The following is an 11,858-nucleotide window of genomic DNA, read 5'->3' as shown; positions in this document are numbered from 1 at the left end:
TCGAAGGAGGGAGGGGGATCGAAGGAGGGAGGGGGATCGAAGGAGGGAGGGGGATCGAAGGAGGGAGGGGACCGTGCTCGGTGTTCCCGGTGTCCCCCCGGTGGGTTCGGAGTGACGCCGGCACCGCAGCTCGGTGACCACAAACCCGGTTTGGCCACGGGCCCGGCAGGAAGGTGGCTGCTCCCTCGCCTTTCCTTGGCTGATCCCAAGGGATGGGCACCGTAAGGATGGTGGTGCTGGGTCAGGGTCGCACTAAGGGATGGCCCCTAGACCTAGAGGGGGGTCTGCACGATGCTCCCGACCCCCCCCCCGCAGCTTGAAAACGTTGGTATTAAAGCGGGCCGAACCGGAGGCTTTATCTCCATCCAAAGCCCGAGAGGGAAGAAAGGAAAAGAATGGGCGGCGTGATTAGGAAAGTATTTCACAGCTTTCCTTGGCAGGGCGGCCCCGTGGTGAAAGAGGAGAAATAAGGGGCCCTCCCCGTCCTATAAACAGGGAGAGGGGCGAGAGGGGGATGGGACCCATCGCTCCTGCAGCCCTTTGTCCCTATAAGAGGGATGGGATGGAGGGGGAGGCAGCGAATATCGCCTTGCAGAGCAGGTGGAGCCTTTAGGGGATGAGTTATGGGACGTACCTGCACCTCCCGCGTGTGGTAGGCGATGATGAGCCCGAGCAGGATGACGGTGGAGAGGCTGATAAGGCATTTCAGGGCCAGGGAGAACATGGAGTCCTGAAGGGAGAGAGGAGGGGATGGGGGGGGGGGGGGGGGTCAGCGGTGGGCACGAGACTGAAGGACCCCCATGGTCTGAGCCCACTACCCACCCACACGCAGCCCAGCAGTACGGCACCCCGCTGTGTGAGCTAATTAAGACCCTCCTGCTAATTAGCTCTATGTAAATTGACCCCTGATTCAGCTGTGACTACAGCAAAACGTTCCCCCACCTCCTACATCCCTATGGGGAGGGGCTGGGTTTGTTTTCCACAAGCAAGACCCCAGACCCTATTTGGTTGCAGGGACCCCAGGACTGATGCAATGGGGGCATAGAGGGGGTCGGCAGGACGGACAAACAGACAGCAGGACCCATCCCATTACCCTGTGTGTATTCAAGGCACAGCACCTCCTCCTCCCCCACCCCACCCCATAACCTCCTTTATGGGGCTTTTCCAAACGCGTGGGATTATTTAGGGCAACGTTTCCCCGAGCAAAATCGGCACGGGGCCGCTCCGGCCTCGTATTGTTGAACGGCTCCAACACTTGGCACCCGTCGTGCAATTGTCTGTATATAATGGCCGTGTTGAGAGAAGTGCCGGGACCAAACAACCCTATTAATAGGCGGCCCCCAGGGGGGGCTCATGCCAAGACCCCCCCCCCCCACCCGCTTCCCCTCCCTTGAAGCGGCCGGACCCCGAAGCGATGGGACCCGGAGCGCTCCGACAGCACGGCGGCTATTTATAGTGAAGCGGTGCCTGGGGGAACACCGGGATTAATTGCAGAGATGTCGCTCCCGCAACGGATCTGGCATCCTTTAGGGCCAATCTCAGCCTCCGTCTAGACATCTTTTAACCCTCCCGCTGCCAGAGTGGATGTAGAGCTCTGGCATCACCCCCACCCCATAACAGTGGGGTGTCCCGATGGGGTCTTGGCACGGAGCCGTGTGCCAACCCAGCATGGTGAGGATGGGCAGCAGATGGGAAAATCCCATTGCCCGGTGCATCCTTCCTCTGCTGGCTCCGGCACCGACCCCACGTCACCTCTATGGGGACACCCGATGGGCCAGCACACAGGCAGATGGGTGCCAGCGCAGCCCAGCACCCAATGTCCCCATGGCAAGGGGACAGTGCAGGGGGTAGAGCTCTAAGTTGTGCCTATAGGGCAGGATGGCAGACCCTCCTGGCACGGCTATGGGGCAGGATGGTGGACCCTCCTGGCACAACTATGGGGCAGGATGGCGGACCCTCCTGGTACGGCTATGGGGCAGGATGGAGGACCCTCCTGGCACGGCTATGGGGCAGGATGGAGGACCCTCCTGGCACGGCTATGGGGCAGGATGGCAAACCCTCCTGGCACGGCTATGGGGCAGGATGGCAAACCCTCCTGGCACGGCTATGGGGCAGGATGGTGGACCCTCCTGGCACAACTATGGGGCAGGATGGAGGACCCTCCTGGCACGGCTATGGGGCAGGATGGAGGACCCTCCTGGCATGCCTATGGGGCAGGATGGCGGGCCCTCCTGGCACGGCTATGGGGCTGGCTGGCAGACCCTCCTGGCACGGCTATGGGGCTGGCTGGCAGACCCTCCTGGCACGGCTATGGGGCAGGATGGCGGACCCCTTGGTGTGGCTATGGGGCTGACTGGCACAATGTGGTCGACACAGCAGAGCCGGAGCCCAGCTCTGGTCCTGGAGGAACACAGCAGGAAGAAGTGCTGTTGGATCCCATATTCCCATTAACAACACTGTGGGGCATCGGGACTTCATCTGGGGGGGGGTCTCCCATTAACAACACTGTGGGGCATCGGGACTTCATCTGGGGGGGGGTCTCCCATAGACAACACTGTGGGGCATCGGGACTTCANAGCTCTGGTCCTGGAGGAACACAGCAGGAAGAAGTGCTGTTGGATCCCATATTCCCATTAACAACACTGTGGGGCATCGGGACTTCATCTGGGGGCCGGTCTCCCATTAACAACACTGTGGGGCAGAAGAAGTGCTGTTGGATCCCATATTCCCATAGACAACACTGTGGGGCATCGGGACTTCATTGGGGGGGGGGTCTCCCATTAACAACACTGTGGGGCATCAGGACTTCATCTGGGGGGGGGTCTCCCATAGACAACACTGTGGGGCATCGGGACTTCATCTGGGGGGGGGTCTCCCATAAACAACACTGTGGGGCACCGGGACTTCATCTGGGGGGGGGTCTCCCATAGACAACACTGTGGGGCATCGGGACTTCATCTGGGGGGTAGCACTGCATGAGGGACCCCCACACATGCACTGCACACACCGTGTGCCTCTCTTGTGCCCCCATAGGGTGGGCAAAGAGCAGAAGGCGGCGGGGTCCTCCCCCAACCCCAAAGAGCGCGTGGCATCTCCAATGGGGCCGCGTTGGAGCTGGGCCAGGGCCGACGGCACCGAAATCCCCATCCACGCAACAGCTGCCGACCCCGCTCCTCGGGCACGGCCACGGCCCCGCTGCGAGCTCTGGTTACCCAATGGAGGGGGCTGAAGGGGGGGTGGGGGGGTAGGGGGGTGGGAAACAGCACCTCAGCATCATTCCTACAAACGGAACACCCCCAAGAGAGGCTCTGGAGGTGGAGAAACGCATCCTCCTTCCTCCCTATGAGGCCGAGAAGGACCCGATACCCCCCAGCCATCACCGGGGTCCTCACACCCCATCCCATATCCATAGCGATACCGGAGGGTCCCACTTCCATAGTGACAACAGAGGGTCCCCCACACCCAGGGGATGCCCAGATCCATCCCCATCTCCTCCTCCTCCCGGCCCCATCGCCCCCCTCCACCCTCAGTGCTGGATGATGGCAGGGGGGGAGCAGAGCAGCCCCTTCCCACCCCTCTCCATACCCTCCATACGGGGACCCCCGGCATCCCCCGAGCCCCCGCCCCCAGCGCTGTCCCACGGACGCCCATGGGTGCCACGCAGCTCGGGTACTTGTTCCCTTCCCCTCATGGATAGGTATAAATAACATGACAGATGTCTATACAAAGAGTTATTCATATCGCTGCCAACGAGCACAGCCAGGGAGCAGAGCTGAAAGGGGTGTGCGTGTAGGGGGGGGGGGGGAGAATTATAAATAAAAGACACCGTCCTGCAATTACAAGAGAGAGCGAAAAAAAATATATATATATATAATAAAATACAATAAAAATGGAAGAAATGGGTGTGGAGGAGGATGGAGGGCTCTGCTGCACCGCGGCTGCTTGAGGAATGCTTAGAGGGGATGGGGATGGCCAGCAGGGACCCCACAGCCATGAGTGTTCATGGTGGGAGGGGATGAGGACCCCCAGAGCCCCCACCCTGAGAGCTCAGGAGGGTGGGGGGCACTCGGATTTCAAGGGCATGTGCCCACCCCTGTGCTGGTGGCAGCGGGGCCTTCATCCCCACCCTGAGGCTGTGGGGCAGCAGGACACGTCCAGTGCCCAGAAGGGACATTGGGGGCCTTTATGGGGGCTATGGGTAGGAGCTGCAGGTAGGGACAAGGCAGGGGTTGGTCATCAGGGGTCTGGCAGACCCCTCCCCTCTACATCCAGCAGCCACAGCAGTGATAGACCCCATTCCCACCCCTGACACCCCCAGGCATGCAGGGCACATGGGCGCAGCACCCACCAAAGCCAAAGCATTGCTCCATCACCGCCCACCCCATCCAACACCCAACGCTGCCACAACCTTATGGGTGAATCCCCCAACACATGAGGGGGCAAAGAGCCCCAACACCAACCAATAGGGCTCCAATACCCCAATGTCGATCCCATGGGAACCCCAATGTCCTCAACACCAACCCTACTGAACTCAATGTCCCCAGTGCCCACCCTACAGGACCCCAACATTCATTTTACAGGACCTCAACATCCCCAGTGCCCATCCTATAGGGTCCCAATGTCCCCAGCAACCACACTACAGGCCCTCAGTGTCCCCAGCATTCATCTTACAGGACCCCAAAGTCTCCAGCATTCATCCAATGTCCCCAGCACCCACCCTATAGGACCTCAATGTCCCCAACGTTCATCTTACAGAACACCAACGTCCCCTACGCCCACCCTACAGGATCGCAACACCCCCAGTGTTCATCCTAAAGGACCCCAATATCCCTAATGCCCACCCTATAGGACCTCAAAACCCCAATGCCCACCCTACAGGACACCAACACCCCAACGTTCGTCCTATAGGACATCAGTATCCCCAATATTCATCGTACAAGACCCTCACATCCCCAATGCCCACCCTACAGAACCCCAACATCCCCATCACCAACCATACAGGACCCAAACAACCCCCACTACCTCAACATCCCCATTGTTCATCCTATGGAACCCCAACATCTCTGGTACCCACCCTACAGGACCTGAACAACCCGCACTACCCCAACATCCCCCTTTCAGGACCCAACATCCCCAATGCCCACCCTACAGGACTCCAGCGTTCATCCTATAGAACCCCAACATCCCCAGGGCCCACCCTGAACAACCCGCACTACACCAACACCCCCAACATCCCCCTTTTAGGGCCCAACATCCCCAATATTCACCCTACAGGGCCCCAACATCCCTAGTGTTCATCCTATAGGACCCCAACATCCCCAACACCCACCCTACAGGACCCCAGCATCTCCAGTGCTCACCCTACAGGACCCAAACAACACGCACTACCCCAACACCCCAATATCCCCCTTTTAGGACCCCAACATCCCCAATGCCCACCCTACAGGGCCCCAATGCCCACCTTACAGGACCCCAACATCCCCAACGTTCCTCCTATAGGACCCCAACATCCCCAACGTTCCTCCTACAGGACCCCAACATCCCCAATACCCACCCTACAGGACCCGAACAACCCGCACTACCCCAACGCCCCCCTTTTAAGACCTCACATCCCCCTTTTAGGACCCAACGTCCCCCTTCTAGGACCCAACACCCCCAACATCCCCCCTTTAGGACCNNNCCCAACGCCCCCCTTTTAAGACCTCACATCCCCCTTTTAGGACCCAACGTCCCCCTTCTAGGACCCAACACCCCCAACATCCCCCCTTTAGGACCCAACATCTCCCTTTTAGGACGCAACATCCCCCATTTAGGACCCAACATCCCCCTTTTAGGACCCCACACACCCCTTTTAGGACCCCACACACCTCTTTTAAGACCTCACATCCCCCTTTTAGGACCCAACGCCCACAACATCCCCCCTTTAGGACCCAACATCTCCCTTTTAGGACCCCACATCCCCCATTTAGGACCCCACACACCCCTTTTAAGACCCCACATCCCCCTTTTAAGACCCCACATCCCCCTTTTAAGACCCCACANCCCCCTTTTAAGACCCCACATCCCCCTTTTAAGACCCCACATCCCCCTTTTAGGACCCAACGCCCCCCTTTTAAGACCTCACATCCCCCTTTTAAGACCCCACATCCCCCTTCTAGGACCCAACATTCCCCTTTTAAGACCCCACATCCCCCTTTTAAGACCTCACATCCCCCTTTTAGGACCCCACACCCCCATTTAGGACCCAACATTCCCCTTCTAAGACCTCACATCCCCCTTTGAGGACCCAACACCCCCAACACCCCCCTTTTAGGACCCAACATCTCCCTTTTAGGACCCCACACCCCCAACATCCCCTTTTTAAGACCCCACACACCCCTTTTAAGACCCCACACCCCCCTTTTAGGACCCCACACCCCCTTTCAGGACCCTCCATCCCCATTCTCGGCTCCCCCCCGTACCTTGGAGTAGAGCCCCCAGGACAGCTCGGTCTCGATGACCATCACGACGATGCCGAACATGCCGAAGATCAGCGCGTAGTCGCTGAGCCTCTTCCTCTTCTCGAACAGCGCACGCCGGTGACCCAACCGGTACCCGATGTTCTGAGCTTTACGTTTGGGCCCTTTGGCAAAACCGGCAGGAGCGGGTCGGGCGGGCGGCCGGTCGGTTCGGGGACCGTGACGGGTGGGGGGTCGGGCGGGGGGAGCGTGGTTGTCCTCCCTCGACACGACGATTTCGGGGGGTCCGCCGGCCCCGAAGAGCTGTAAGGGCTGAGCTTCGGGTTCGGCCTCGATGAGGTTCCTGCGGGAGGCACTGAGCCGGCTGAGGGGCTTCATCACCCCCCCGCTGTACTTGCAGGAGCTCATGGCGATCTCGGTGAACGGGTTACTATCCCGCCGGTGCACCAGGGGGCTGGGCTGCCGGTGTTTGCCCCCCGACGGCACCGCCGAGCCCGGCGAGTGGCCGCCCAAGTGGTCGCTGAGGTTGAGCTGGCTGCCGTGGCGAGAGGAAGGGTGGAGGGCGGCGGGGGCGGCGGGAGGAGGGGCCCGCAACGACCCGGGCGAGGAGTGCAACAGGCTGTGCTGGAGCGGCGGCAGCGCGGCGGGCGGCGGCGGCGGCGGCGGCCGTTCGTCCCCCGACGACGGGCACGGGCACCGGGGGTCTTCCTCCAGATCCCCCACGCCCGAATCGTGGAAGTGCCCCGACGTGTCCATGGCGGTGCCGTCTCACCGCCCGCCGCGCACCTGCCCCGTCGTCGTCGTCGTCGCCGCCGCCTCCTCCTCCTCCTCCGCCGCCGCTCCGCCGGGTACCGGCACCGGGCCGGGCCGTCCGCCTCCCGCTCCGTTCTCCGCCGCCGCCACCGCCGCCACCACCGGCCCCGGCCCCGGGGCGGCGGGCGCGCGGCTGCTCATGAATGGGAGCCGCGTCCCTCCGGCGCTGCGCGCTCGCCGCCGCCGCCGCCGCCGCCCCCGCCGCCGCCGTTGGCCCGGCCCCACCGCCAGCACCGCCCCGCCATTGGCCGCGCCGGGGCTCCCCGCAGGCTGACATCATTCCCCGCCCCGCTCCAGCGCCCCCGGCCCCTGCGCCTGTGCGGGGCGCACGGGACTTGTAGTTCGACGGGGGGAAACGGAGCCGAGAGCGGAGGATGCGGGAGCCCCGACGGCCGGCGGTAACGGTGACAACGGGGAGCACCGAGACCGCACCGAGGAGCCCCGATCACATCGACGAGCACCGGGCAGCCTCACGTCGGGGCGGGGAGAGACGGGGACAGGGCGACGCCCGATGGTGCGGCCGCTCCGCCCGGTGAGCGCCGTTCGACGGGGGCTGCTCCGCTAAGGGGGGATCCGGGACGGGCACCGAGGACGGTGCTGCCCCCCGTAGGGGGGACCCTATGGCCACCGGGAGCCGCCCCGCCAGCTGCCGCCCTACAAGGCTCGGTAATCTCCTTAGGGCACCGAGCAGAGGTTGGGGATTACGGCAGCAGCTGGAGCCGGTGGAGATCGGATGGGGTCGGGTCACCCCTTGTGCTCTATGGGGAGTAATGATGGGGGGGGACAGGGGGTCGAGCTGGCTCCCAGCAGCCCCACATCTCATCCCTGTGCCCTTTGCAGACCCCATAGGGTCTCTGACTCCCCCTGCCCCCCAGCAGCCCCACATCTCATCCCTGTNTCCCTGTGCCCTTTGCAGACCCCATAGGGTCTCTGACTCCCCCTGCCCCCCAGCAGCCCCACATCTCATCCCTGTGCCCTTTGCAGACCCCATAGAGTCTCTGACTCCCCCTGCCCCCCAGCAGCCCCACATCTCATCCCTGTGCCCCTTGCAGACCCCATAGGGTCTCGGACTCCCCCTGCCCCCCCATCCCTCAGAGCGATGCCCAGCTGGATACACGCAGTGTCAGGGCAGGGGCTTTTTGCTTCGGATGCTGTTAATCCACGGCAGGAAACAGATGACAGCACATCAGAGGGCACCTGGCTCCGGGATGCTGCTATTAAATACACCTCACATCCCCCCATGGGGTGGAGAGCTCCATCAGAAGGGCAGAGCTGACCCCCCTGCCCCGCAATGGGAAGGAGATGAGGACCCCGTTATCCAGCGACAGAGCTTTATTTGGAGGCACCACAGGGCAGGGGGGGACACGGGGCACTGTCCCCATGCTGTGGTTCAGGGTCCCTGAGCAGCAGCAAAACTAATCCTGCAGGAAGGCACAGCCTCTGCGGATGGAAGTTCTTAAGGGGGGATTGGGGGTCTCCACCTTCCCCAGCACCACAACCCCATGAGACCCCACAAAGGGTGAAGCCCCCAGGGATGGATGAGGTCCCCACATCCTTTCCATCCCCATCCCATGGCTACAGGCGGCTGCGGACGTCCTGCAGCAGATCCTCCAGCTGTGAAGCCAGGGCTGCCCCGTCCCCATCGTTGGTGATCACCCAATTAAAGGACACCCCCTGGTCCAGGCCGCACTCGGACTCAGCGTCGTCCACCCCTGGGGAGGAGCAGAGCCCCCAGAATTGGGGCAGGGTCCCCCCACACTCTGCTTGGGGCTGTGGGGCTTCATGCAGAAACTGAGGGTCCTGCAGCCGGGGGGGGGCTGTGGGGACAGGGATGGCAGCAGGGACAGGGGATGGATATAGGGACAGGGGATGGATATAGGGATGGGGTGGCAATGAGGATAGGGCATGGCTATAGGGATGGCAGAAGGGATAAGGGGTGTTAGAAGGGACAGGGGATATCAGAGGGGATGGGATGGCTATAGGGACAGGAGACTGCAGTAGGGCTATGGGACAATTATAGGGACATGGGATGGCTATAGGGACATGGGATGGCTGTGGGGACAGGGGATGGATATAGGGATGGGATGGCAGTGAGGACAGGGGATGGCTATAGGGATGGGGGATGGCAGAAGGGATAAGGAATGTTAGAGGGAAAAGGGGTTATCAGAGGGGACGGGATGGCTATAGGGACAGGAGATGGCTATAGGGACAGGAGACTGCAGTAGGGATAGGGTACAGTTATAAGGACATGGGATAGCTCTAGGGACAGGCAGTGGGGATAAGGGATGGCTATAGGAACAGGGGACAGCTATAGGGACAGAGGATGGCTATAGGGACGGGGGATGACTATAGGGATGAGGATGGCTATAGGGACAAGGGATGGCTATAGGGACGGGGATGGCTATAGGGACAGGGATGGCTATAGGGATGGCTATATGGACAGGGTATGGCTATAGGGATGAGGATGGCTATAGGGACAGGGATGGCTATAGGGACAGGGTATGGCTATAGGGACAGGGGATGGCTATAGGGACAGGGGATGGCTATAGGGATGAGGATGGCTATAGGTACAGGGTATGGCTATAGGGACAGGGGATGGCTATAGGGATGAGGATGGCTATAGGGACAGGGATGGCTATAGGAACACGGGATGGCTATAGGGATGAGGATGGCTATAGGTACAGGGTATGGCTATAGGGACAGGGGACAGCCATGCCACAGGGCCCCACGGTGCCAGCCCTGCCATTGACTCCAGTGCTGGTGCCCAGCAGGCAGCAGCTCTCACTCACCTGCCACAAAGACCCAGCTCCTCTTCCTCCTCGTCTCCTCGCTGGCCGTCACACGCACAGTCAGCACCATGGCCCCATAAGCATCCCGGAACCACTCCACATCCGACAGGCGCCGCGTGTCACTCACCACCTGCACACAAGCAGCGTCAGCACCCACCCCGAGCCCCACTGAGCCCCATTGAGGGCTCCATAGAACCTATATGGGCCCCACTGACCCCATAGAGGCCCCACAACCCCATATGAGCTCCATAGGCCCCACACAGGCCCCCCAACCACATACAGGCCCCGCACCCCCATATGGGCCCCGCAGACCCCATACAGGCCCCACAGCCCCATACAGGCCCCACAACCCCATATGAGCTTCATAGACCCCATATAGGCCCCACAACCCCATACAGGCCACTCAACCTCATATGGGCCCCATAGACCCCATAGAGGCCCCACAATCCCATACAGGCCCCACAACCCCATATGTGCTTCATAGACCCCATATAGGCCCCACAACCTCATGAAGGCCTCATAGACCCCATACAAGCCCCAAAACCCCCTAAACACCCCATAACCCCATATGGGCACCATAGACCCCATATTGGCCCCACAACCTCATATGGGCCCCCTAGACCCCATACAGGACCCGAAACCTCATACAAGCCCCATTGACCTCATATGGGCCCCACAGACCCCATACAGGTGCCATAGACCCCATACAAGTCCTACAGCCCCATATGGTCTCCACAACCCTGTATGGGCCCCATAGACCCCATACCAGCCCCACAACCCCATATAGGACCTGAAACCTCATACAGGCCCCATTGACCTCATATGGGCCCCATAGACCCCATACAAGTCCTACAGCCCCATATGGTCTCCACAACCCTGTATGGGCTCCATAGACCCCATACCAGCCCCACAACCCCACTGAGCCCCCATTGAGCCCCATTGAGCCCCCTATACCCATCCCTGCTCACCCACACCGGCTGTGCTGCTCCCTGCACCGCAGCACGGCAGAAGAACCCGGGGTCGGCGCGGCGTTTCTCCTCTCCCCATCGGATCATGTCCTGCCTGAACTGCTCCTTGTAGGCGCTGGCATCCAGGAGCCGCTGGAAGTCCAGGCCGTGCTCCTGTGGGGAGAGGGGATGAGTGGGGTGTAGGTGTGGGGTAGGGAATGGTGTGGGGTAGGGAATGGTGTGGGGTAGGGAATGGTGTGGGGTAGGGAATGGTGTGGGGCAGGGAATGGTGTGGGGTAGGGAATGGTGTGGGGTAGGGAATGGTNTGGTGTGGGGTAGGGAATGGTGTGGGGTAGGGAATGGTGTGGGGCAGGGAATGGTGTGGGGTAGGGAATGGTGTGGGGTAGGGAATGGTGTGGGGTAGGGAATGGTGTGGGGCACTTTGTGACATGGCACGGTGTAGTGTAGGGTGGTGGATCGTGGCTTGGCATGGCATAGAGCAGAGCATGGGAGATGATGGCATGGCATAGCATGGCATAGAACACAGCAGAGCAATGGGAGATCATGGCACAGCATGGCACAGAGCATAGGAGAGCAATAGGAGATGATGGCATGGCACGGCACAGCATGGTAGAGCATGGCACAGAATACAGCAGAGCAATAGGAGATGATGGCACAGCATGGCACAGTGTATAGCAGGGCATGGGATATGATGGCCTGACATGGCACAGCATGGTAGATCATGGATCAGCACAGCACAGAACACAGCAGAGCAATGGGAGATGATGGCACGGCATGGCACAGCATGGCACAGTGTATAGCAGAGCATGGGAGATGATGGCATGGCATGG

The 11,858-nt window shown here is 61.0% G+C and overlaps 2 protein-coding genes across 2 annotated transcripts in view; both read right to left on the bottom strand.

Annotated features, from left to right (window-relative positions):
• The window catches only part of KCNN3 (potassium calcium-activated channel subfamily N member 3), a 23,090-nt gene extending 15,794 nt beyond the window's left edge, over positions 1–7,296 (bottom strand). Inside the window, exons 1-2 of the mRNA XM_015884559.2 lie at positions 6,462–7,296; positions 635–730 (exon numbers count right to left, since the gene is read on the bottom strand). Coding sequence (XP_015740045.1) covers positions 635–730; positions 6,462–7,214 — 849 coding nt within the window. The 5' untranslated portion in view covers positions 7,215–7,296. The remainder of the gene's footprint in view (positions 1–634; positions 731–6,461) is intronic.
• Positions 7,297–8,588: 1,292 nt separating this feature from the next.
• PMVK (phosphomevalonate kinase) overlaps positions 8,589–11,858 on the bottom strand; it is a 4,031-nt gene continuing 761 nt past the window's right edge. Inside the window, exons 3-5 of the mRNA XM_015884561.2 lie at positions 11,029–11,181; positions 10,061–10,190; positions 8,589–8,983 (exon numbers count right to left, since the gene is read on the bottom strand). Coding sequence (XP_015740047.1) covers positions 8,847–8,983; positions 10,061–10,190; positions 11,029–11,181 — 420 coding nt within the window. The 3' untranslated portion in view covers positions 8,589–8,846. The remainder of the gene's footprint in view (positions 8,984–10,060; positions 10,191–11,028; positions 11,182–11,858) is intronic.

This window comes from Coturnix japonica, chromosome 25, assembly GCF_001577835.2.
Source record: "Coturnix japonica isolate 7356 chromosome 25, Coturnix japonica 2.1, whole genome shotgun sequence".
Lineage (NCBI taxonomy): Eukaryota > Metazoa > Chordata > Aves > Galliformes > Phasianidae > Coturnix > Coturnix japonica.
This window is presented reverse-complemented; position numbering and strand designations above follow the sequence as displayed.